This window comes from Hypanus sabinus, chromosome 27 (assembly GCF_030144855.1).
Source record: "Hypanus sabinus isolate sHypSab1 chromosome 27, sHypSab1.hap1, whole genome shotgun sequence".
Classification (NCBI taxonomy): domain Eukaryota; kingdom Metazoa; phylum Chordata; class Chondrichthyes; order Myliobatiformes; family Dasyatidae; genus Hypanus; species Hypanus sabinus.
The window spans coordinates 41,668,696-41,696,265 of NC_082732.1; the positions used below are offsets into that span (position 1 = coordinate 41,668,696).

At 43.7% G+C, this 27,570-nt stretch overlaps 1 protein-coding gene across 3 annotated transcripts in view; it reads left to right on the forward strand.

Annotated features, from left to right (window-relative positions):
- The first annotated feature begins 4,270 nt into the window (after positions 1 to 4,270).
- The window catches only part of plekhn1 (pleckstrin homology domain containing, family N member 1), a 51,803-nt gene continuing 28,503 nt past the window's right edge, over positions 4,271 to 27,570 (forward strand). The window contains exons 1-7 of one of the 3 annotated variants that reach the window (XR_009508254.1): positions 4,271 to 4,409; positions 8,813 to 8,909; positions 14,876 to 14,977; positions 16,746 to 16,892; positions 18,968 to 19,048; positions 20,224 to 20,311; positions 24,761 to 24,900. Coding sequence is in view for 2 of the 3 variants with exons in the window: in XM_059952322.1 (XP_059808305.1) it covers positions 4,333 to 4,409; positions 8,813 to 8,909; positions 14,876 to 14,977; positions 16,746 to 16,892; positions 18,968 to 19,048; positions 20,224 to 20,311; positions 24,761 to 24,900 (732 nt within the window). In the remaining variant the exon portion in view is untranslated. The remainder of the gene's footprint in view (positions 4,410 to 8,812; positions 8,910 to 14,875; positions 14,978 to 16,745; positions 16,893 to 18,967; positions 19,049 to 20,223; positions 20,312 to 24,760; positions 24,901 to 27,570) is intronic. The other 2 variants (XM_059952322.1, XM_059952324.1) reach the window with 2 other exon arrangements.

The window sequence follows — 27,570 nt, forward strand, 5'->3', positions numbered from 1 at the left end:
TGACACTAAGAGACTTCCACTCTTCTCCCCTGTGAAGAGACCCTTCACAAACTTGAAGGGATCTTTATAGAAGCTTGTTCTTGTCCGCTCATTGCGGCCAAAATTCAGCATCAGAACTTTGCAAAGGAATATCTAAACAAGGTTGATGCATTTTAGAAACAAGTCCTGTGGACTGATGAAGTTAAAATAGAACTTCTTGGCCGCAATGAGCAAAGGTATGTTTGGAGAAAAAAGGGTGCAGAATTTCATGAAAAGAACACCTCTCCACCTGTTAGGCACGGGGGTGGATCGATCATGCTTTGGGCTTGTGTTGCGGCCAGTGGCACGGGGAACATTTCACTGGTAGAGGGAAGAATGAATTCAATTAAATACCAGCAAATTCTGGAAGCAAACATCACACTGTCTATAAAAAAGCTGAAGATGAAAAGAGGATGGCTTCTACAACAGGATAATGATCCTAAACACACCTCAAAATCCACAATGGACTACCTCAAGAGGCGCAAGCTGAAGGTTTTGCCATGGCCCTCACAATCCCCTGACCTAGTTGGATCATCGAAAATCTGTGGCTAGACCTCAAAAGAACAGTGCATGCAAGATGGCCCAAGAATCTCACAGAACTAGAAGACTTTTGCAAGGAAGAGTGGACAAAAATCCCCCAAACAAGAATTGAAAGACTCTTAGCTGGCTACAGAAAGCATTTACAAGCTGTGATACTTGCCAAAGGGGGTGTTAAAGTATGCCAAAGTACTGACCATGAAGGGTGCCCAAACTTCTGCTTCGGGCTCTTTTCCTTTTTTGTTATTTTTAAACTGTAAAAGATGGAAATAAAAAAGTAATCTTGCTTAAAATATTAAAGAAATGTGTCACCTTTAACTTTATGCCTTTTGAAAATCAGGTCATCTTTTACTTGCTTAGCTATTCACAGTAACAGAAATTTTGACCAGGGATGCCCAAACTTTTTTTGTCAACATGGAGCAGAGAGTGAATTTTTAAATCTGATGGGAGCAAAGGATGTTGGGAATGATGAGGGTGGAGTGCTGCAAGGGGGGTTTGGGGCAGGTGGCAGAGAAGGAATGCCAGGGGCAGTGAAGTGGGGGGTGGCACGAGTACATTCATACCCAGCCCTGAGACACCAGGCAAGGTCATTTAATTCCAAACAATTGGTTTATTGATCATTACAGAATGTCCCTCTGGTTCTTCTCGCTATCTCCCCCTTCTCCTTCCCCTTCTCCCAACCATGACAACCCTCTCCCTGCCCCCTTCCCACTTACAGCCCACAATAGAGACCCATATCAGAATCAGGTTTATCATCAGTCACATAGGTCATGAAATTCGTGTTTTTTTGAGGCAGCAGTTCAGCGCAATATATAAAATTGCAACAGTACTGTGCAAAAATCGTAGACACCCTAGCTGTACATATGCGCCTAAGACTTTTACACATTACAGTACCTGTCACAGCATGCAATCAGGCCCTTTGGCCCATCGAGTCTGTGCCAACCATTGATTACCCATTTGCACCAATCCTACTTTCCTCGAATTCCCATCTACACACAATTGTCTGGATCCAGTGAGGCATCAAAAATTCAATAAGTATAAAGAACACAATGAGGAACACAATAAATATAAATACGAGATTCTGTAGATGCTGGAAATCCAGAGCAACACACAGAACATGCTGCAGCCGCTCGGCAGATCAGGCAACATCTATGGAAATGAATAAACAGTCAACATTTCAGGTCAAGACCCTTTGTCAGGATGGAAGGGAAGGAGGAAGGTGCCAGATGATGAAGAAGGGGCGGGGGGAGGGAGGATTACTAGAAGGTGATAGGTGAAACTGGGTGGGTGGGAAAGGTAAAAGGCTGGAGAAGAAGGAATCTGATAGGAGAGATGTGATGTGGCGGATTAAAGTGGAAAATTAACATAACAACCTCGGCATGGTTGCAGTAGAAGAAGAAATTGGAGAGCCAGGAGGAAACCCACTCTATAATGGAGAGAGTGTGCAAACTCCACATAGACAGCAATAGATGTCAGGATCAAACCTGGATACTGGAGCAATGACAGCAGTTCTGCTGCCTTTGACACTTTGCTGCTGTTGTGAAAGTCAATTTTTAAAAAGCCCATGAAATAAAACCAAAAAATTCTGGAACTACTTAGCAGGTCAGGTTGCATCTGTAGAGAGAAAAACAGTTTAAGTTTGAGATCCAGGACCCTTCTCTCTTGCTCTCAACTTTACTGGGTATATCGTTCATCCATCCTTAAGAATGGAGCTGTACAGATTACTCTGAGGAAAGATAATGGGGTACAATACCCTAGAATGAAATTACCTATAAAGAGTAGTGGATAAGGCCCAGTCCTTCATGGGTAAAGCCCTCCCCAACATTGAACAATCTACATGGAGCGTTGTCATAGGAAAGCAGCATCCATTATCAAGGATGCCCACCATCCAGGCCATGCTTTTATCTCGCTGCCTCCATCAGGTAGGAGATACTGGAGCCTCAAGACTCACATCATCAGGTTCAGGAACAATTATTACCCCTCAGCCACCGAGGTCTTGAACCAAAGGAGATAACTTCACTCAACTTTACTTGTCCCCATTGCTGAAAAGCTCCCTCAAACAATGGACTCATCTTTAAAGACTCTTCATCTCATGTTCTCAATATTTATTGCTTATTCATTTTTAATTTGTCCCCCTCTTTTTTATACCTGCACAGTTTGCTGTCTTTTGCATATCGGTTGTTTATCCATCTTGTTGTATAACATTTTTAGATCATAAGACCAAAAGATATAGGAACAGGATTAGGCCACTTGGTCCATCAAATCTGATCTGCCATTTCATCATGGCTGATCCAATCTTCCCTGTCAGCCCAGATCTCCTGCCTTTCATTGATTCTTTTGTGTTTCTTTGTACTTACTGCGAATGCCCATCAAAAAAAAAGATTCTCAGGGAAGTAAATGGTGACATATATGTACTTTGTTAATAAACTTACCTTGAACTTTATATTCTCCAAGTTTTGTTCAGCAGCTATAGCGAGTCAGAGCAGAATTTCCCAGAACCTTTTTTCCTGTTGTACAATTAGTGTAGACTTTCACGTTCTAGGAAGAACTGCGGCTCATTGTGGAGTTCATCGAGTGCCAGGTTTCACTGTCCAAGTATCTGGTGGGCTTGAATGGGTTGGTGGGGGATTCCTTCCCTTCGTGCTGTAAACTAATCGGTGTGCCAACAATAGCACTTGGATGAAATGTCACTCTCGGAAGTGTACTCGCTTCCATTTGTCACATCTATTGACACTTTCGGGGCCATAAATCAGCCAGTGTCATTCGATACTCAGTAAAATTAGTAACTGGGAAGGGCATGTGGTCCCAGAATCCTAAAACAAGCAGTATAATTCAATTATAAACACCCTACTGGTGGAGACCGCACGCACAAAAAAAGCAAGTCTATACAAATGCTGCACAAACTCTTCAGTCGCGACCTCGGGCCGTTAGTCATGGTTTCTGAGAGTTCACATATTTTACACAGTCCCATTGATTTGTTTCTTTATTAGAGGATTAATGATTGCTTTGTTTCGGGCCGAGACTGTTTCTTGTAACGGTCTCTAATTTTGATTTCCACAAACACTCACCATGACCTTGAAGGTGTTCAGTTAATAACTTCGGGGGTTTTTTTCGGATGATGTCTTTGTATAATTTGCATTTAGTCGGGGGCTTGTTAGCCTGGCATTGGACCCTCATGAGCTTGTACTCTTGTTTGATTTTGGGTTTATTGTTTTGTCTGAGCTTCGGGTGGGGGGGAGGGGGTAGTTAGCGGGGCATGGAGTCTTTGCCCCGCTTTCTTCTTCTCGGGGTCAATGTTGATCCTGGTTTGGAGTGAGGCGATGATAATGTTGGAGAAACTCAGCAGGTCAGGCAGCATTTATGGAAATGAATAAGCAGTCAACGTTTCAAGCCGAGGCCCTTCTTCAGGACTGTGTCCTTATATTATTCAAGGTTGGATTAAGTTTATTTGTTTAATAAAACTATTATTCTGAGCCTCCTGCGCCTGGATCCGAACATCAACTCGGACACTTCCCACTGAGGCATTTCGATGTTACGTGTATCTGGGAAAAATAAGACCTTTGACCGACAATCCCCCCCCCCCCCCCCCGGTCAGGTTTGAGTCAGGTTGATTCTGTAAACCCCACCCACCGCAATCATTACCTTATAAGCGGAAATAGTGAATGTGTTAAGACACAGAGCAGTCGGACGTCTGCGCTCGTCTATCAGTTTTGTGGCTCTCCCCGGGATCAAGAGTTAATCCCCCCCCGTGTGACAGAGGCACAAACCGCAGCCAGAATGGGCAACAAACACTCTTGCATCCCGAAACGGTTGAAACGATTAAAGAAGAGGCGAAAAGGAGTGAGAGAAAGTCGGTATGTAGATCGATAATATACTAGTGCTCTCGCAAGACAATCCCGCTCACTTTATCTAACTTTTAGCCAGTTCAGCAGTGAACCTTTGGCTGTCAAAGGGAGCCACATGCATTGCAAGATGCCCATAAAATTTCGGCCAGACATTGTTTATACACTAAGTGTTTTAAAGTAATTCGATTGAATTGTTTTAGAGAAAGGTGCTCTGAAGTTATAGTGGGCAATCATTATTGGATTTTGACGTTGCACAATATAACGATTTTACATTTTGCTTTCAATCTGTGCGAGTTGAGTTTTAAAGCTGAAAAGGGGCAAAATACTTAAAAGGGAGATAAACACAGAATGTGTTCAGGATCGCAGGCCGGTGGCTGACAAAATTATAACAAACACAGGCCCCGATAAACCTGAACCGCACCAACCCAAGTGACTGACATTCCAGACTAGTTTCTACAAATACGAGAAGATCTGCCGGAAATCATGAGCAACACACACAAAGTGCTGGAGGAACCCAACAGGTCAGGCAGAATCTATGGAAATGAGTAAATGGTCGACGTTTCGGGCCGAGACCCTTCTCGTTTCTGCGTGACTAACTGCAGCGAGACGGTTACAGGGTTCATTTGCCTTACGATTAATTTTTAAAGCGGGCGAACGAGATGAACAATGCACGCATTCCTGTTATCAGAGTGCGGTAGTTAGTTCGCTTCCAATCAAAATTAAACAGCATTGCATCCTTTTCATAATATCGCCAGCCGTGACTTCATTTTTCAACGAACGACAGCACAGTGCAGGCCCATGGCGCTGTGGTGAACTTGTAACCTACTCTAGGATCAGTCTGAACACAAGGTTCTGCAGATGCTGGAAAAGCAAAGTCACACACACAGAATGCTGGAGGAACTCATAAGGTCAGGCAGCGCCTGTGGAGGGAATCAAGAGCCGATGTTTCAGGCCGATGCCCTTCGTCAGGTCTCATATAACAATTACAGCACGGAAACAGGCCATCTCGGCCCTTCTAGTCCGTGCCCAACGCTTACTCTCACCTAGTTCCACTGACCTGCACTCAGCCCATAACCCTCCATTCCTTTCCTGTCCATATACCTATCATCATCGCCTAGTTTTTTTTTGTGTGAATGAAGCCGCAATGGATTAATCTCATTATCTTTGTAAACTCCTTTTACTTCAAGATTCAAGATTGTTTAATGTCATTTCCAGTACGCAAGAGTATATTACTCCCCATCCAATGCAGCACAAAAAAAAACAAAAATATAAATAAATCACAATAAAATTCAAATACGTAAGATAGCTTATAAACATAGATTGTCATAAAGTGACGCTGGGCACAGGAATGTCTAAGTAAGGTGACTCAGGAAGTGATAAAATATTTCCTGGTGGTGGCTGGTCTGGAGGGGTGGGTTAGCACATCGCATCAGCACTTTGACTTAGTTGTGATGAAGAATCTCGGCTGAAACGTTGACCATTCATTCCTCTCCATAGACGCTGCCTGATTTGCTGAGTTCCTTCGGTATTTTGTGTGTGCTGCTCTAGATTCCTAGCATCTGCAGAACCTCTTGTGTTTGTCCTATGTTCAAGCAATTTCCTTCACAACCTCTGCTCCTTTGCTGTCTTTACATCTAAATATACCTTTCCTTGAGAGGAATCAACAGTCAGTGTTTTGGATCTAGACTCTTTTTGTCAGGACCTGATGAAGAGTGTGGGCCTGAAAACATCGACTGTTTATTCCTCTCCATAGACGCTGCCTGACCTGTTGTTTGTGTGTGTTGCTGTGGAGTTCCAGCATCTGCAGAATCTCCTTTGTGGGACACTTGAGTGATGTAGGCAGCCTCATTTCCCCACCATCTAGTTCTCACATTTATTTGCCCTTCAGATTTGCCTGTCCACTTCATGTTCTGTACAATGGCAACTTAGTGCTGGAGTCTGTTGCTTAGCATGGCTCTTGTGTTAGTTATGTGGATCCTTTTCTGTTATTTCCGTAAAGTATAATTACTCCAATAGTTTATTTATTTATTTAGAGATACAGCTTGGAACAGGCCCTTCCAGCCCAACGTGCCCCACTGCCCCAGCAACCCACTGGTTTAACCCTAGCCTAATCACTGGACAATTTACAATAACCAATTAACTTACCAACCGGTGCATCTTTGGAATGTGGGAGGAAACCGCAGCACCCGGAGGAAACCCACGCGGTACATACAACCTCCTTACAGACGGCGCCAGAATTGATGCCCTGAGCTGTAATAGCATCATGCTAACCGCAATGCTACCGCGGTGCCCCAACACTGATCGCTGGGGCCCAGTCACTGAGTCACAGTCATAGAACAATACACTACCCAAGCAGGCCTTTTGGCCCATCTAGTCCATGCCAAATGCATACTCTGCCTAGCCCCATTGACATGCACCTGGACTATAACTCTTCATACAACTCCACCCAGTCCACATATCTACTCAGACTTCTGGTAAATGTTGAAATTGAAACCACATCCACCATTTCCATTGATAGCTTGTTCTGCCCTCTCACCACCCTCTGAGTGAAGAAGTTGCCCCTCAAGTTTCCCTTAAACACTGATGAAACTTCAGAGTTGTGGACACCATGGGAACCATCCACCCCTCCATGGAATATGTCTGCACCTCTCACTGTCTCAGTAAACATATGGATAACATATGTAAATATGTGATAAGAAAAATAGAGGCCTTTGTGAGAAGGAAGGTTTAGATTGATCTTAGAGTAGGTAGAAAGGTCAGCACAACATCATGAGCTTAAGTGTTCTGTGTTTGAATGTTCTATGTCCTAAGGCAGCCAGCATAATTGAAGACCCATCCCATTCCAGACATTCCCTCTTCTCCCTTCTCCCATTGGGCTGAAGATATGAAAGCTTGAAAGCACGCACCACCAGGCTCAAGGACAGCTTCTACCCCGCTATTATAAGACAATTGAATGGTTCCCTAGTTGATGGGGTTCAGGTTCATAGCTCCTGGAAGTGGCTGCACAGCTTGGTGGGGAAGTAAGGAAGGCATATGGCATGCTTGTATTTGTTCATTGAGGCACTGAGTTCAAGAGTCAGGAAGTTAAACTGCAGATTTAAAAAACTCTGGTTAGGCCGCATCTGGGGTATTGCGTTGAATTCTGATTGACCCATTACAGGAAGAATGTGGATACTTTGGAGGGGGTGCAGAAGAGGTTTAACAGGTAGCAGGATGCTACCTGGATTAGTAAGCATACGTTACAAGGTGAGGTTGAACAAACGCGGAAATTTTTCTCTGGTGTGGCGAAGGCTGAGGGAAGATCTGATAGAAATTTGTAAGAGACGGAAATAAGTAGTCAGTCTGAATATTTTTCTCTGGGTTTAAATGTTAATACAAAAGGCTGTGCATCTAAGATGAGAGGGTGAATGTTTAAAAGAGATGTGCTCCCAGGTATTTTAAACAGAAAGTGATGGGAGTCTGGAATTGTGAGCAGTTTTGGGCCCCTTATCTGAGAAAGGATGTGTTGGCATTGGAGAGGGTCCAGAGGAGGTTCATGAGAATGATCCTGGGAATGAAAGGGTTAACTTATGTGCAGAGTTTGGTGGTTCTGGGGCTGTACTTGCTGGAGTTTCAAAGAGTGATGGGCAATCTGACTGAAACCTATCAAATGTTGGAAGGCCTGTATAGAGAGGATGTTTCCTTAAGTGGGGCAGACCAGAGGGCACAGCCTCAGAATGCAAGGACATCCATTTAGAACGAAGATGAGGAGGAATTTCTTTAGCCAGAGAATGGTGAATCTGTGGAATTCATTGCCGCAGAAGGCTGTGGAGGCCAAGTCACTGGGTGGATTTAAAGCGGAGGTTGATAGGTTCTCGATTAGTAAGGGCATCAAAGGTTATGGGGAGAAGGGCTTGAAAGGGAAAATAAATCAGAGAAGACATGATGAAGCAAGTGGCCTAATCCTGCTCCTATGTCTTGTGGTCTTATGGAATGTGATGCCAGGGGTAGTGGTGGAGGCAGATCCGATAGAGGTGATGACGAGCAACATGAATATGCAGAGAATGGACAGGTAGAAGGGATTAAGTGTCATTAATTTAATTAATTTGGCACAAAATCATGGCTGAAAGGTCTGTTCCTGTGTTATGTTCTAAACTGCAATCTCAAGCCCATTCCAAGCAGGTCCGTGAAATCACTTTCATATGAATTGTATCCACTGTAATCCCTCAGAAGTAAATGGACTTTGCTTACGATCTCTCTCTCTCCCGCTCTCTGCTCTCTCTCTCTCTCACTCCCCTCCCCTTTCTCCCCTGTTCTCCTATTCCCCCTCTCCCCCTCCCCCCTCTCCACCTCTCCCCCTCCCCTCCCCTCTCCCCTCTCTCTCCCCCCACGCTCTCTCTCCTCCATCTCTCCTTCCTCCCCATGTCTCTCAGGGAACAAATACAGATTTATACCAAGTTGCAAAACGGGTTGGAAACTGATCACAATCAAGATTACTACTGCTTGCAGGTAGAAACATGTTTGGCAAAGGTAAGAAACTCTACTATCTGTGACTTTAGTAAAAGTGCACTCTTTGGCCACCTGTACACCTGCTTGTCAATGAAAATAATTAATCAGCCAATCACGTGGCAGCAACCCAATGCAAAAAAGCATGCAGACATGGTCAAGAGGTTCAGTTGTTGTTTAGACCAAACATCAGAATGGGGAAGAAATATGATCTGAGTTACTTTGACCGCGGAATGGATGTTAGTGACAGACAGGGTGGTTTGAGTATTTCAGAAACTGCTGATCTCTTGGGATTTTCACACACAACCTGTTTCTAGAGTTTACAGAGAATGGTGCAAAAAAACGAACAAAAAACTCCAGTGAGTGGCAGTTCTGTGGAGGAAAATTGTTTGTTAATGAGAGAGACATCAGAGGGGACCGGCCAGGCTGCTTCAAACTCACAGGAAGGCAACAGTAACTCAAATAACAACATTTCATGGGTGATCATGGTCTTTCCATGACCATAATTGTTCTTGGCAAATTTTTCTACAGAAGAGGTTTGCCATTGCCTTCTTCTGGGCAGTGTCTTTACAAGACGGGTGACCCCAGCCATTATCAATACTCTTCAGAGATTGTCTGCCTGGTGTCAGTGGTCACATAATCAGAACTTGTGATATGCACTAGGTGCTCATCCACCACCTCCTCCCATGATTTCACGTGATGCTGATCAGGGGATGGGGGGGGGGTTAAGCAGGTGCTACACCTTGCCCAAGGGCGACCTGCAGGCTAGTGGAGGGAAGGAGCGCCTTACACCTCCTTTGGTAGAGACGTTATTTCCACTCTGCCACCCCTTAGGTACAAGGTACATAATAACCTGGCCACTGAGTTTAAGTGCAAGTGCTGGGCGTGGCATTTGGCAACACAATAAGCTGTCAGCCCTTTTATTATTGAAAACAAACCAGCATGTGGCTGATGTGTCTCAGTTCCCGACACTGCCTTTGAGATAATGCACATGCTGGTAATGTCTTAACACTTTCGTGTGTTCCCTTTTCTGAAACAGAGAAACCACTGTTCATTCTCAGTGCAATACGTGAGGTCTAAATTTTAAAAAATGGACTATATCTTATTCCTCCCCACCATTCAGATTCAGGTTTAATATCCCTGGCCCCTGCTGTGAAATTTGTTGTCCTGCAGCAGTAGTACATTGCAGTACATGATAACAAAACTATAAATTATAATTATAGTTACAATTTGCTTCACGGTAGTGTAGAGGTCAGGACAATGCTGTACAGTACCAGCAAATTCCCACCACTGACTGTGAGGAGTTTGTACGTTCTCCCTGTGATTGTGTGGGTTCCCTCTGGGTGCTCTGGTTTCCTCCCACAGTCCAAAGCTGTGCCAGTCTGTAGGTCAATTGGTCATTGTAAATTGTCCCATGATTAGGATAAGGGTAAATCAGGGGTTGCTAGGCAGTGTAGCTCAATGGCCAGAAAGGCCTATTCCGCCAAGTATCTCAAAAAATATAGAAATAACTAAGTAACAAAATAAATGGTGAAGTTGTGTACACGGTTTCATGGACCATTCAAAAATCAGCTGGCAGAGGGGTAGAAACTCTTCATAAGGATTGAATATGTGTCTTGTAGCTCCTCCTTGATGGTAGCAGTGAGAAGAGGGCAAGAGGGTGAGTTCCTTTGAACCCCGATCATTAGATGCCGGTACTCTGTAAAGTATTTTGCTAACCACTGCGCTTCTGTGCTCCTTTAATCACTACAACAGCACAGCAAAGCCATGACCACGTTGATCAGATTGCACTAACCTGCACTTGGTATTTTATTTTGTTTTGACTGCATTCTATTTTATAAAAGTTGTGTATAATGTGTTTTTTAATTGCTACTTTTCTTGTGAATGCTGCTTCTCTTGTGCCTATGATGCTGCTGTGTTTTTCATTGTACCTGTGCATACGTGTACTTGTGCAGATGACTGTAACTCAACTTTGACTTTCCTCCATTCTCTGCACATTCATGTGTCTATCCAAGAGCCTCTTGAGCACCACTCTCATATCTACTTCCACCAACACCTTCCAAGCATCCACCATTCTGTGTAGAGGTACTTGCCCTGCACATCTCCTTTAAACTTTCCCCCTCCTCATTTTAAAATCTGTACTTCTTCCTAAGCCCGTTAGCCCTGCTGGGGTATAGGCCTCTGATTGCAGCTTGCCAGAGTCCTCCATCCTGGGCCAGACTTTCAAGTCCAGGTGTAGCCCATCTATACATCTCAGGGACGAAGTCATTGGAGCTTCTGTTGGCGTTTCTGTGGCTCTGGGTTTTCATGGGATGGGTTTGCTAGCCTCCTCCTTTCGAAGCCGGGCATAGGACCGTCCATAGATGAGCTTATATTGACTGTGGAGGGAGTTAAATATTTACGGTGGGTGAGTGTTACTTTGTCCTGGATGATGATGAGTTTTTGGAACGTCACTGGCAGTTACACTCATCAGGCAGGTGGAGAATGTCCCTCACTTGTGGCATGCAGTGAAATGCATTTTTTTGCACTAACACCCATTGGATCCTGGCGTTTTCGCGATCAAAAGGATCGTTGGAAGTCAAGAATGAGGCATAATACTTGTTGCTTATGGTCGTTTTATTTTATCACAAGAATAAAGAATAAACAAAAAAGAGGAGCCAAGAGAACAAAGAAAATGTCGTCATTGTCATATCATACTCAGATTGGAAGTAACGACATTTCAGTGATAACAATTAACCTATGAAATAGCCAGAGACACCTGCTACAGAAAACTAAGAAGTTTCTAGAAAAACACAGAAGCAGCTATACTGTATTTGCTGGAAAATTCACTGAGCAATTGCAAGTATATAGGTGATTATATGAACATGGCAAATTTCTACAGCCATACCATTGAGAACGTTTAAGCTGGTTGTATCGCTGTCTGGTATGGAGGGGAGGGGCTACTCCACAGGATCAAAATAAGCTGCAGAAAGTTGTAAACTCAGCCAGCTCCATCACAGGTACTAGTCACCCCACAATGAGGACAACTTTTACAGACAAAGCCTCAAAAAGGTGGCGTTCATCATTAATGATCCCCATCACCCAGAAGGTGCCAAGATGCCATCTTCTCATTGCTATCATCTGGGAGGAAGTACAGGAGCTTGAAGACACACACTTAGTGTTTCAAGAACAGCTTCTTCGCCTCCGCTATCAGAATTCTGAATGGACAATGAACCCATGAACACTACCTCGGTACTTTTCTCTTTTTGTAATACTTAATTTACTTTTTATATATACTTATTATAACTTATAGGCTTTTAAAATTATTGTTGTGTGTTACAGTGTACTGCTGCCTCAAAATAACAAATTTCATGCATATGCCAGTGATATTAAACCTGATTTTGATTCTTAAATACAAGTCAGCTTAGGGAAGTTAAAACATAAGAAAAATAAATTCCACTTCCCAGTCAAACACTCTGGATGCTAGATCTTTATTCCAGATATAACTTCTAGTTCAGGGGTCCCCAACCTTTTTTGTACCATGGACTGGTTTAATATTGACAATATTCTTGCAGACCGGCCGACCGGTGTGGGGGGGGTGGGGGTGCTGAGTGTTAATAACGACCGGAATATAGGTGATAAGTCAACTAAGTCACTTATAAGTGGCTAATACACTCAATTTTGTTTCTAAAAGGGTATATCTAACAAATTTAATATTAAGCACACAGCGCATATTTTCCCCGTATGAACATATAAAATCATTGCAATGCACCAATATCACTGAATCAGTGGGAGCCCTGGGTTTGTTTCCCTGCAATAAGACGGTCCCATCAAGGGCTGATGGGAGACAGCGATACTCGAAGGGGGTTCCTTCTGTCCAGTCTATTCCACAATTTAGTTTTTGTTGCATTCATTGCGGAAAAGCCAACTGCACAGAGGTATGATGTTGGAAATGGAAGCAACGTATTCAGTGCTTTTGTGGCTATTTCAGGATATTCAGCCTTGACTTTGATCCAGAATGCTGGCAGAGATGTTATGTTAAACATACTTTTCAGGCCACCATCACTTGCAAGCTCAAGGAGTTGATCTTCCCACGCTGACATGGATGAGGCGAGGGTAATGACCTCGCGTGCATTCAAGTTCAACACTGAGCGTGACAGAAAGAGGAAAGATGCAGCTGACTCATAGTGTTTCATATCGCCAAATCATATCGTTTCCTTGGGGCCTGGTAGCACATGCTTTGAGGCCTGGTGGTTGGGGACCACTGTTCTAGTTCATCAGTTTACGATGAATGAGTTGGACAAATCACGAGGTCAGTGATTTAATAACGCAGAGTTGAGGAGGATTCCATATGGTTTAGCATGTCCTGATGGGGCCTTGCCTCAGACATCTGCACTCAGGGTCGAGCCACCTCAGAGACTTCAGTGACAAGTAACACAATGTTCTCCTTTCTGATACAGCAGCTTGCTGAATCAGAGTCTATTATCACTGAGCTTTCCTGTCAATTTGAACCAGTTTGGTCATTCCCCTCGGACCTCTCTCAATAATAAGGCATTTTTGTTCACAGAACTGCTGCTCAATGAATAGTTTTTCTTTTGCACCATTCTCTGTAAACTCAGCAGCATTTCCCAGCCTGGGGTCCACAGGTTTGATCCATGGCAGGAAAAAGGTTGGGAGCCTGCTCTGGAGATGGTTATGCATGAAATCCCACAGGATCAGCAGTTTCTGAGATACTCAAACCACCCTGTTTGACACCAACAATCATTCCACTGTCAAAGTCACTTAGATCAGGTTTCTTCCCCATTCTAATGTTTGGTCTGAACAACAACTGAATTTCCTGATCATGTCTGATTAGAAATTTGCATTAATGAGCAGGTGTACAGGTGTATCTAATAATGCAGCCACTGATTGCATATTTGGGTGGGGCTCACATAGATTTAGAACTAAAATTGACACGCTGCCTTGGCTAACAGTCTATTCTCATACATTCCAGACACACCTGGACTTCATTTCCTTAAAGATTTTGTTAGTGTGATTCAGTCCTGCTCTGTCCTAGGGAAGACACTGGGCTTGCTATTTGTCAAGTTAATTGACGAATGCCAGCAGCAGATTTTTCAATAACTTTATTAAAGGTGGCAGCTTAAAGTTTCCTTGAGTCGTTGCAAATTAGCTGACTGATTCCAATATTAAATTTGTCTCTGTCATTGTGGCTGTGGTTGACATATTCCTCTGAATGCACCATGGTAGTGTAGCATTTAGTGTAACACTCTTAAAGCTCAGAGTTCAATTCCACTGCCATCTTTAAGGAGCTTGTACTTTCTCCCGGTGAACTGTGTGGGTTTCCTCTGGGTGCTCCGGTTTCTTCCCACAGTCCAAAGATGCACTGGTTAGTAGGCTAATTGGTCATTTTAAATTGTCCTGTGATTAGGCTCGGGTTAAATAGGTGAGTGGGTGGGCGGTGAGGCTCCTAGGGCAGGAAGGACCTGTTCTGCACTGTATCTCTAAATAAAATAATTATGTAATTAAGAGAACTGCTAAAGAGACTGGATAGACAAATTTTGCTTATTAAAGATGAACATGGATTGAAGATTAACTTTATTTTTCATGTGCACATTCAAACATACAGTGAAATGCATCATTTTGCATCAACAACCAACACAGTCTGAGGCCGTTTTGAGACCAGCCCACAAGTGTTGCCATGCTCCTGGCACCAACATAGGATAACCACAACCTACCAACCCTAAACCTGTATGAAGTGTAACTGTAGGAGGAAACCAGAGCACCTGGAGGAAACCCATGCGGTTGTGAGGAAAACATACAAACTCATAGTAGATAGCATCACGAGGAGAATGTACTGACTCCTTATAGTGAGCAGCAGGAACTGGGTCGCTGGCATTGCAAAGTGTAACGCTACAATGCCGCACCGTTTACTTCCTGCTTAGTTGTCAGGATTATTATCATTGACCAATCACTGTCAATTAATTAATCAATGATTTGATTAAACCCTGTAGGAGCAAACTGAAAGATCACGCAGAGATGATGTTCGAAACAGCGGGCCAGTTTTTAAAAACGGATGCACACCAGGAGACCAGTCAAAGATGAGGATGAATTTGGTACAGCACTTACATTCTCATTACTGGTAAAGCTACATATGGACAACAGATTGGTGGTGACCGGAAGAGTTAATTAAACAACAGATTAGATCTGGATTAGTTTGTTCGTCATGTGCTGTGTCGCATAACATGGATGATCCTGGTCTTTCCATGACCCTGACTGTTCTTGGCAAATATTTCTACAGAAGTGTTTGCCATTGCCTCATTCTAGACAATATCTTTAAGACAGATGACCCCAGCCATAATCAGAGATTATCTGCCTGGATCAGTGCTTGAATAACCAGGACTTGTGATGTGCACCAGCTGCTCATTTGACCATCCACCACCTGCCCCCATGGCTTCACGTGACCCTGATTTGGGGGACAAAACAGGTGCTACACCTTGCCCAAGGGTGACCTGCAGGCTAGCGGAGAGAAAGAGCTACACCTACATTGGTCGAGATAAATGTCCACCCCTGCCATCCAAAGATCCTTAAAGAGTGAAATGATTATCCGCAGGTCTAACAGCAAATCCAATTTTCTATTAAAACAATGGGTGAACACTGTAACATGATTAGTGAAGTTCCTGATACTTGGCTGCCATCGCTGCTGCATTCCTTGTCTCTAGTTTTGTCTATGGGTCCCTGTTACCACATTAGCACAATCCATACCAGTATTTACTAGTTATTAGCCCTCATTTTTCTTTCCCCTACATTACAATCACTATCTGCATGGTCAATCATGAACCTTAAACATGAATACTCTTAACTGCTTCCACACCAGGAGTGTTGTAGACGAAGGGCCTGAAGCTTTGTTGGAGACCCCTACAACCCATCCCAGTAGCTGTCCCACCACTGTCAGGAAGGAGGTACAGAGCATCAGGACTGGGACTGTCAGACTGGGTAACAGCTTCTTCCCTCAGACTCTGAGGCTAATGAGTACCCTGCCACCACTGAGGCCTTGTCACCAGCACGGCAAACTGTTTATCGTTTAGTAATACAGCATGGAGTAGGCCCTTCTGGCCCTTCGACCCACACTCCCTCAGCAAGCCCACGTCCCCAATTAACTCTAATCTTATCATGAAACAATTTGCAATGTCATTAATCTACCCAGTATGGCTTTGGACTGTGGGAGGAAACTGGAACTTCCAGTGAAAAACCCAAGCATTTCACGGGGAAGATGTACATAGACTCCTTACAGAATGGCAGTGGAATTGAACTCTGAACTCCGAAACATCCCAAGCTGGAATAACAGCACGCGAAGCACAACAGTACCACATCTTCCTGTTCTGTGCAGTGCATGCACTTTGAATTATACTTTATTAACTTACTTGCCCTTTGAGAGGACCACAGCCTCATCGCAGGGTTTAGCAGCTTGCCAAATGACCAGGAGAGCTACTTTGGTTGGAGTCAGGGCCTTGCGTAGGGTCACCCATGCCAAACAGGTCAAAGGGTAGAGGCCAGGATAAGAATGTTCCACTGGTCCTCCAGGTTTGGGGTTTATCTTAGGGTCAAACAAAATTGTTAGAGAAATAGCAATGAAGAATCCTACTATATCTGTGTGCGAGTGTATGTGCAGATAGAAATGGAGGATCTTCATTGCTATCCTAAACGTCAGTGCGTAACAGGCAGTTAAAAAAAAACTTACTTATGATAATATTTTGCTTTTTGTGCTGTGTGTGATATATGTTTTGTGGGTGTACCACAGTCCAGAGGAACATTGTTTGGTTATATATATGTACAGTCAGATGACAATAAACTTAAACTTGATGGTCCTTTATTTTCAATTAGGTTACAGAGCAAAATGATCGTTCCGATATAGAAGGCACATTGCTCCTCAATCCCATCAAGGAATGGGATCAAAGTGGGATGGAGCTGGAAGATTTGGGGAAAATAATCCATTGCTCGAAGGTCAAGATCAATTGGCACTCTTGCAAGGTAAGGAAGTCTTCACCTATTCGGAGCATGGATGCTTTCAATTTACTAATGAGGAATTCTGTCAAAGGAACCTTATTACCAATGGGAAACTGACTTGGGAGAGATAATCAAATTGAAACACTGGATGCTTGGCTTGTCATTGTAGGATTTGGACTCAGTAAACATGTAAATAAATATTACTGTTTACATGAGTTGTAGAGACCTTGAAGTTGAGTATATAAGTTGAAGAGTGGGTCCTTAGGTTGTGGAATCTGTTCAGTCTTGAGGTGAGTGAAGGTTCAGGAGCCTGATGGTTGAAGGGTAATTACTATTCATGAAACTGGTGATATGGGACCAAGGCTCCTGTGCCTCCTTCCTGATGGCAGCAGAGAGAAGAGAGCATGGCCTGGATGGTGGGGATCCTTCATGATGCTTGCTGCTTCCTTGCACCTTCAATGGGGAGAGTTTTTCCTGTGATGGACTTGGCAGCACCCATCACTTTTTGTCAGCTTTTCTGTTCTTGAGCATTGGTGTTTCCATACCAGGCCATATGCAATCAGTCAGGATACTCTCCACTCTGCATCTGCAGTCAAAGTTTTAGGTGACATGCCAAACCTGCACAAACTTTTAAAAACCGGAGCACCTGGAGAAAACTCTTGAGGTCATGTGGAAATTAGCTCTTCTCTTCTTGGAGTTGGAAGAACGTAGCTTTAATTCTTTCAGTTGCTAAGTGATAAAGATCTCAGTGCCAGCTAAATTTTCTTCTATCATTCATCTATTCACAAGACACAAGGACAATTATTGACTGGTCATCATGATTGCAGACTGGCAAGATTCGAGAGATTGTAAGTTGGGAGGATGGTCAGTGAATCTAGAATCAGCAAATAAGCACAGAATATATGAGGGCCAATTTCCAACAAGAATACTTATTAGACCCCAAGCTCATGGATAACGAGGTTGGAATATGATGGGTAAAGTTCTTCTCCTGTTGAATTGGGTGAGACCCTTGTACCCATAGCTTCTGAAACCATCATCATCATGTGCCATATCCTATGACGTGGGCAGTCACGGTCTCATGACCATGATTATTCTTGGCAATTTGTTCTACAGAAGTGGTTTGCCATTGCCTTCTTCTGGGCAGTGTCTTTACAAGATGGGTGACCCCAATACTCTTTGCATAGCCAGGACATGTAATATTCACCAGCTGCACATACGACCATCCACCACCTGCTCCCATGGCTTCATGTGACCTTGATCAGTTGTCACATCTTGCCAAAGAGTGACCTGTAGTCTAGGGGCAGGAAAGAGTGTCTTACACCTCCTTTGGTAGAGACATATCCCCACCCCAACACTCTAAATCTTGAGTAACACACTCAAAATACTCGAACTCAACAGGTCAGGCAGTGTCTATGAAGTAGAGTAAGCATCAACATTTCGGGCTGAGACCCTTCATCGGACAGACAAACTCTGAGGAGTTTTGATAATTGCCAGGGTCACCCATTGTGCAAAGACACTGCCCAGAAAAAGGCAATGGCAAACCACTTCTGTAGAAAAAATTGCCAAGGACAATCATAGTTCTGGGACCATGCTCAGCTCTGCCATATGATACTACACATAATGATGATGGCTCAAGATTTACAACATCTATAGAAACACTTGTGTTTCTACACCTGCATAAGGCTGGCAGGGACTCGGCAAGTCGGGCAGCATCTGTGCAAGGAAATGGACAGTTGACATTTCAGGTGAAGGCCCTTCATCTGGACTACAGCTAATTCATTTTCTCTGACTACATCGCTCTCCATTAATGCTGCCTGACAAGCTGAGTTCCTCTAGCATCTTGTGTGTGTTGTCCTAGACTCATAGCACCTTCAGAATCTTTTGCGTTTGTGGGAAGGTTTACTTAGAACTTGTGTTTTGGCTTTAAGTGTAGAATTTCATGGTCTGCTGAATTCTGAGAAATACAATCTGTCGCTTTCAAACAAAAGTAGGTATAACCCCAATCTCTAGTGTCTAGTTTAGTGCAATGGTACTTGTTTGTAGAACATATTCCAATGTGATTTCTGTTTGAACCTTTCCATCTGGCTCTTTCCTAATAGGAAGTAACTGACAGATGTCTGGTACTCTTCCAAAACCACTTGGTTATTCTCTCAGATGACTTCCACGGTTTCACTTACCAGGTACGTCTTGCTTTAACACAGCGTCTAGTAGTATTAGAAATATTTATTATTCTTTCACGAGTACTGGCATTTCAGATGAGACAGGCCCTTTTAAGTTTGGAAAAGTACGAGCTATATCTAGTGCTCGGGTGGGACTAGAACTAGAGGTCATGGGTTAAGGGTGAAGGTTGAAATATTTAAGGGGAATCTGAGAGGGATTTTCTTCACTCAGAGAAATGTGTGAAAGGAACAAGCTGCCAGTGGAAATGTTAGATGCAGGTTCGATTGCAACACCTAAGAGAAGTTTGGACAGGTACAAAATGCATCTGGTTCTAGAGTGAGACTAGAACTAAAGGTCATAGGTCAAGGATGTTGCTGGGGCTTCAGGAACTGAGTTCTAGGGAAAGGCTGAATGGGTTAGGACTTTATTCCCTGGAGCATAGGAGAATGACGGGATATTTGATAGAGGTTGTACAAAATTATGAGGGGTATAGATCAGGTAAATGTAAGCAGACTTTTTCCACTGAGGTTTGGTGAGACTAAAACTAGAGGTCATAGGTTAAGGGTGAAACATGTTTAAGGGGAAATTGAGGGGGAACTTCTTTACTCAGAGGGTGGTAAGAGTGTGGAATGAGCTGCCAGTGCAAGTGGTAGATGTGGGTTCGATTTCAACGTATAAGTTTGAAAAGCATATGGATGTGAGGAGTATAAAGGGCAGTCCAAGTGCAGGTCGACAGGTCTAAGCAGAATAACAGTTTGGCATGGACTAGATGGGCCAAAGGGTCTGTTTCTGTGCTTTCGTGCTCTATCACTCTATGACTCTACATTCTGCCTAGATCCATCAACCCACAACCCCATAGCCCTCCATACCACTCCTGTCCATGTACTTATCCGAACTTCTATTAAATGTTGCAATCAAACTGCTTTGATAGGGCTTCTTTTGGTGTTGTTGTCTTGTTGCTAGTTGTGTTCTGTGTTGTTCTGCTGAGCATAGTGGGCACGCTATGTTGGCGCCAGAGCATGCAGTGGCACTTGCACATGCTCATTGATGCGAACAATGCAATTCACTGTATACTTTGATGGAGAGGTGACAAATAAATTTGAATCGGAATCAGTCAATGACAAAGCCCTCGGTTATGGTTTGAATGAATCATAAATAGAATAAAAAATTAACATGTGACTCTCTTTCTGTAAAGGGCACGCTGCCTTTAGCAGGGATTTCCGTGCATGATATGAATGGAGCTAGCGACGGTTCTGGGCAGAGCCATATGTTTCAAATCACAGGTAAGTGCCAATCTGTAAAGGATCTAGTGAAAGAGGAATTCTTCGTTGCTTATTGAGTGATTTTGGTTTATCACTAAATTTTAGTTCAAACAGTTTGTTCACAAATGATTTGTTTTTCTCTATATTTCTGAAGAATTAACATCTCTGAGGCAAGTTCCATGACATAAATTGTCAGGTGCAGTCTTCTCTGTGTCACATCTGCTGTAGCACTCTAAGTCTCTCCTCTGTTAATCAAGGAGATACCTAGGGTATTACAACAGAGAAACAAATGTGCTGATTCAGATTCAGACTTGAATACCAATTCAGATTTGGATACTGATTCTGACTCTGATTCGGATTCGGACTCGGATTCTGATTCTGATTCGGACTTGGATTTGGATTAAATTTCATTCATTTAACGTGTACAGTGGAGTGCGCTCTTTGTGTTAACAATGGTTGGATCCTGGTGAAGATCCAGAGGTTCTTCAGAAGTCAAGAAAGGGGCATAAAATTTGTTGCTTACAATCATTTTATCAATTGTTACAAGAACAAAGAATACACAAAGAAGAGGAGTAAAGAGAATAAAGAAAAGACAGAGATTGTCATTGTGGTCATCTCAAACTCAGACTGGAGATAACAACGTTCCAGTGACAACGATTAACCTGTTACATAGCCAGGTTCAACTGGTGTGACATCTGCTGCAGAAAACCTGAGACGCTTCTAGAAAGATACAGAAGCCACTAACTATGCTGTGATTTCTGGAAAACTCGCCGAACGATTACGTGTACAGGTGACTGTGTAAAAATACAAGCAAACATAGGAAAGTTAAACTATGAGGAAAATGTGAGATAAATAATAATTCTGCCCCCACCCACCCACTCAGACACACTGACAGGCGTCCAGTGCCATCTTAGCCACAACTTACTTGGCTGTTTGGCCAAAATGCCCATCTAAGCCAGACTGATTTGCCAGTGTTTTAAAGATTCAAGGTACTGTACATTTATCAGAGTGGACAGCCCTGAGATTTGTCTCCCCCCACAGTCACGGAACAAGGAATGGTGGAACCAACCTGTTCAGAGAGAAATACCAAACATCAGCCCCTCCCTTCCCCACCATGTGCAAAAAAAAATCATGCAAACAGCAACAAAACAAAAATGAGTGAAAACGATATAAAACACAAAATCAAAAGGCATATTTCAGTACGGTTCTGCTCAGTGTTTATTATCTGCAGGCTGCCCTGATTCAAAAATCGCCCAAAAGATGTTAACAATAAAGAGAACTAGAAATAGAACACATCGTAAACCTGATTAGAGTCCAAATCTAGAATCCCCGTTGATTAAACCTTGCTCTGGCACCTTCCACCAACAACATTGAGGGAGAGAGAGATCACTCAACTGCAAGGACCTTCCCTTGGGAGCAGTGAGCGAGAGGGAGGGACAGACTGCCACACAGAGTCACCCTTCTCCACCAGCGGTGAGCGAGAGTTTGGTAGACTTCGCTAAACACTCACTCGCCCTCTGCACCTGCCTTGATGATTTTGATCTTCCGTGGTGGTTTAATTGGTGAGATTAGTGAAAGACAAGAGTCGATCATGGGCTTGCGCCCCATCCCTTGGCTTCCTGGCCTCCATGCCACACACCCTGGGTCACAGACTTGTGGTACTCTCACAGTAACAGTAAAGCATCTGATTGCCTGATCGGATCAAAATTACAATGCCAGGATGTAGATTACAGGCTCTAACTGTAGCAGAAGCACATCAGAAATAAGAAGTGGATGTAAAGGAAGTGAAAGGGATTGCTTCATGACCTGTCTTGAGGACTTCACCCTTAGTAATGTTTGCTGGCACCATTTTCTCCCATCAAAACAATGGCAAGATCTCATTTGTACATTTCTCTGGTTTGTCTTCTGAAAAGCATAGACTTCATCACAGTCTCTGTCCAGTAACTTGGATTTGTCTCAGGCCTGTATATATAAGAAAAAAGTCTCAAAGTGCTCTACATTTGTATCATGACTGTGTGCCATAGCATTCTACACACAGTGGCCACTTTATTAGCTTCCTCCCATACCTAATAAAGAGGCCACTGGGAACATGTTCGTAGTCTTCTGCTGCTATTGCCCATCCACTTCAAGGTTCCCTGTGTTGTGTGTTCAGAGATGCTCTTTTGCACACCACTGTTGTAACATGTGGTTGTTTGAGCTACTGTCACCTTGCTGTCAGCTTGAACTACTTTGGCCGTTCTTCTTTGCCCTCTCTCATTAACTGGGGGTTCTTGCCCACAGAACTGCTGCTCACTGGATGTTTTTTGTTTTTTTTGCACCATCTTCTGTGAACTCTAGAGACTGTTGTGCGTGAAAATCCCAGGAAATTTTCCAGGAAGATCCCAGGAGATTTGGGGGTATGGTATTGATGTGGATAGAGAATTGGTTGGCAGACAGGAAGTAAAGAGTGGGAGTAAACGGGACCTTTTCAGAATGGCAGGCAGTGACTAATGGGGTACCGCAAGGCTCAGTGCTGGGACCCCAGTTGTTTACAATATATATTAATGATTTAGACGAGGGAATTAAATGCAGCATCTCCAAGTTTGCGGATGACATGAAGCTGGGCGACAGTGTTAGCTGTGAGGAGGATGCTAAGAGAATGCAGGGTTACTTGGATAGGTTAGGTGAGTGGGCAGATTCATGGCAGATGCAATTTAATGTGGATAAATGTGAGGTTATCCACTTTGGTTGCAAGAACAGGAAAATAGATTATTATTTGAACAGTGGCCGATTAGGAAAAGGATAGATGCAACAAGACCTGGGTGTCATTGTACACCAGTCATTGAAGGTGGGCATGCAGGTACAGCAGGCGGTGAAAAAGGCAAATGGTATGTTGGCATTCATAGCAAAAGGATTTGAGTACAGGAGCAGGGAGGTTCTACTGCAGTTGTACAAAGCCTTGGTGAGACTGCACCTAGAATATTGTGTGCAGTTTTGGTCCCCTAATCTGAGAAAAGACATTCTTGCCATAGAGGGAGTACAGAGAAAGTTCACCAGATTGATTCCTGGGATGGCAGGACTTTCATATGAAGAAAGACTGGATCAACTAGGCTTATACTCACTGGAATTTAGAAGATTGAGGGGGGATCTTATTGAAACATATAAAATTCTAAAGGGATTGGATAGGCTAGATGCAGGAAGATTGTTTCCGATGTTGGGGAAGTCTTTTAGGACCGAGATGAGGAAAAACTTCTTCACACAGAGAGTGGTGAATCTGTGGAATTCTCTGCCATAGGAAACAGTTGAGGCTGGTTCATTGGCTGTATTTAAGAGGAAGTTAGATATGACCCATGTGGCTAAAGGGATTGGGGGTATGGAGAGAAAGCAGGAACAGGGTTCTGAGTTGGATGATCAGCCATGATCATACTGAATGGCAGTGCAGGCTCGAAGGGCCGAATGGCCTACTCCTGCACCTATTTTCTATGTTTCTATGAGATCAGCAGCTTCTGAGATACTCAAACCACCCCATCTTGCACCAATAATCATTCCATGGTCAAAGTTATTTCTTCCCAATTCTGGTGTTTGGTCTGAACAACAACTGAACCTCTTGACCACGTCTGCATGCTTTTGTGCATTGAGTTGCTCCCACATGATTGGCTGAGTAGATATTTGCATTAAAGAGCATGTGTACAGGTGAGGCTGATAAAGTGGCCACTGAGTATATGTTGTAAGGCAGGTAAAGCATGCTCGGAGAGGTAATGCTAACAGAGTGTATTATGAGTTCTGGGGAGTGGTGTGGAGGGTGACAAATTAGGGATGAAGTGTCTTATGATTACTCTTCATTGACCTCTGCCATAAACCTTTGAATATTCCTCAGAAGTAGAACTGTTGATGTTTTGGGTGGTGACCCTTCATTTGGACTTGAAAGGAAGGGGGGAAGAAGCCAGAATAAGAGGGTGGGAAGAGAGGGAATGTGTACAAGTTGGGAGGTGATAGGTTAAACCAGGTGAGGAGGCAAGTGGGTGGTTGAGGAAGGGGGAGGGATGAAGTAAGAAGTTGGGAGGTGATAGGTGAAGAGGCGAAGAAGGAAATTGATGAGGAGAAATGGGCCATGGGAGAAAAGGAAGAAGGAGAGGCACCTGAGGGAGGTGAGGAGAAGAGAAGGAGTAAGAGGGAAATCAGAATGGGAAATGGAAAAAGAGAGAACAGGGAGAGGAGGGGAGAAATTACCAAAGATTAGAGTAATTGATACTCATGTCATCAGGGCTGAATATGAGGTGTAGCTACTCCAGCATGAGTTTGGCCTGATCGTAGCAGTAGAGGAGGCCATGGACTGATATGTCGGAATGGAAAGGGTAGCTAACAGGAAATCCTGCCTTCTGTGGTGACGGAGCAAAGGTGTTTGATGAAGTGGTCCCCCAATCTATCTAAGAGGTGTGAATAAATGAGGCACAAACAACCCTGATAACTGTCATTTTCTTACGGTTCCAGGTCCTTTGGTGCACCCTTTTACGGTCTACTGCTCAACCGAAGAGGAAGTGAAGGAGTGGCTTTATCACCTTGACAGACAGAGGGAGGAAAATAGCAAGCTACCAGCGATGTGTCGGGGACGATCATTGAGAAGCAGCAATGTAAGTTATTTTTGGCTGCCATTTTTCACTTGGGTCAGGGGTGTTGTTATGTGGGATGGTTGTCAATCACTGCGAGTGAGAAAGTGGGTGCAGATTGGAAGGGGAATGACTGATGATGGGTATTTCTTGTGACTGATCAGCCATTCTAGTAAGTCTATCACTGCGTTGCACTCCGGTGCAGTTACCTTAAATAATATAATAGTTATTGACCATTAAGGTTAGGAAAAAGAGTGTTTTCCGAAAGCTCCCTTCTCGAAAGCACTATAGGGCTATTAAAACAAAAACACCACGGCATCTTAAGAGTTTCTTCCCCAGGCAGTTAATCTGATCAACCACTAGTCCTCCAAACGCCCTCTATCTTTAAACCCCCATCACTGCTCTGCACTGTAAACACTTTAAACCACTTTTTACAATACTGTTTACATTGTAAATACATGCTGGTATTTATATATTTATGCACATTTTATTCCATATTTGTACTTTAACCTCTAACTTCACTTTTATATAATTCTATATAAACATTGAACGTTGTTTTTGTTTCACGTCTCACCCTGACCACCACAGCAAATTCTTAATCTATGTCAATATGTGCTCAGTGGCCACTTTATTAGGTACATCTGTACACCTGCTCGTTAATGCAAATATCTAATCAGCCAATCATGTGGAAGCAAGTCAATGCATAAGAGTATGCAGACATGGTCAAGAGGTTCAGTTGTTGTTCAGACCAAACATCAGAATGGAGAAGGAATGTGATCTAAGCGACTTTGACCGTGGAATGACTGTTGGTGCCAGACAGCGTGGTCTGAGTATCTCAGAAACTGCTGATCTCCTGGGATTTTCACACACAACAGTCTCTAGAGTTTACAGAGAATGGTGCAAAACACGAAAAAAAACCCAGTGAGTGGCAATTCTGTGAGTGAAAATACCTTGTTAATGAGAGAGGTCAGAGGTGAATAGCCAGACTGCTTCAAGCTAACAGGAAGGTGACAGTAACTCAAATAACCATGTGTTACTACAGTCGTGTGCAGAGGAGCATCTCTGGATGTACACATTGAACCTTGGAGTGGAAGGGCTACAGCAGCTGAAGACCACACCGGGTTCCACTCCTGTGTCTAATAAAGTGGCCACTGAATGTATAAAGCAAATCTGTGCTAATCTGATTGGCTCTTGTTGTAACACGCAGAGCAGGAATGCACCGGCACAGTTGAGCAACTAATCGAGTCACTGACCAGCAGCTCCAGAGGCGAGGGTTCAATACTGAGTCCGTGTTTTGTGTGCTTGGGCTGGTACAATCTGGAAACCCACACAGTAACTGGGAGAACCTATAAACTCCTTGCAGGCAGCAATGGGAATCGAACCCAGGTTGCTGGCACTGTAATAGGGCTATGCTAAACGCTACTCTACCCTGATTGGCCAAGTTGGCCAATGTAAATTCTCCCTGGTGTATAGGTGGGGTTACGTTTATTCATTTATTATTTATTAGAGATACAGCGCGGAACTGGCTCTTCCAGAACTTCGAGCCGTGTTGCCCAGTCCCCGATTTTAACCCTAGCCTAATCATGGGGCATTTTACAATGACCACTAGCCTACTAACCAGCACATCTCTGGACTGTGGTATATAACTGGAGCACCCATAGGAAACCCACACATTTCATGGGGAGGACGTACAGACTCCTTACAGAGGACACTGGGATTGAACTCTGAACTCCAACACCCCGAGCTGTAGTAGCGTTATGCTGACTGCTACACTACTGAGGGTTGTGGAATCTGACAGGAGTTGATGGCAATGTGGGAGGAATAAATCAAAATAGGATTAGTGACGGGGTGGCTGATTGTTGGCATTGACTCGATGGGCTGAATGGCCTGTTTCTCTTCCTAGGGCTCAAGAAGGAATGAACTCCTCTGCCTTTTGCAATGGTCTGAGGCAGAAAATCAGCTGTTGTTCAGAGAGAGACTGGGGCTCTGGTGAAACTGCTCACAGCTGAGTACAATGGTGAAGGACATTACACTGCCATTTCATTTCGAGGCCTTTCTATTGACGAGTGCTAAAGATATTTTATTAATGACACCAACGTGTTACAATGCACCAGGTGCAAAAGCCCTGAAGAACTTGAGCTTGGAGGAGAAAGGGGTCAAGTATGTTGAACCCGGAGGTGGAGCTGTCCTATAAATTGGGAAACCTGATCTCTGCCTGACCGGGGGCTTCTTCCTCACAAAGGACGTTTTCTATGGTAACCCGGCCTTTTCTCCCCTTCCCTTTGTGGTGATCTTAAGCACAAGCCGAGGCTTTCACAGCTAGGGTTACCGATTTTTCCCTCAGCTCTGCAGGTTAAGTGACTTGTTGGCTATTTGAGATGCGCAGAATTAGGCATGTGAGTAAAGGGTCTTCTATTGTTGCTGTCGAGTGTGTGAGCCGGAGAAGAAATGCATGAAGCGGCCTTTTTATGTAGCCCCGATATGTCGATAACTAGTCCTTTCCTGCAGCTTTTTCTTATCCTGTCCATCGGCCCCTCCATACCAGACGGTGATGCAACCAGTTAGAATGCTCTCCATGGTACATCTGTAGACATTTGCTACAATCTATAGAGTAGAATTTGCTAGAAGATTGTGGGGGCAGAGGGAGACAGAATTAGTGTTTTAGGTTGACGAAATTTATTCCTGCTGTTTTTT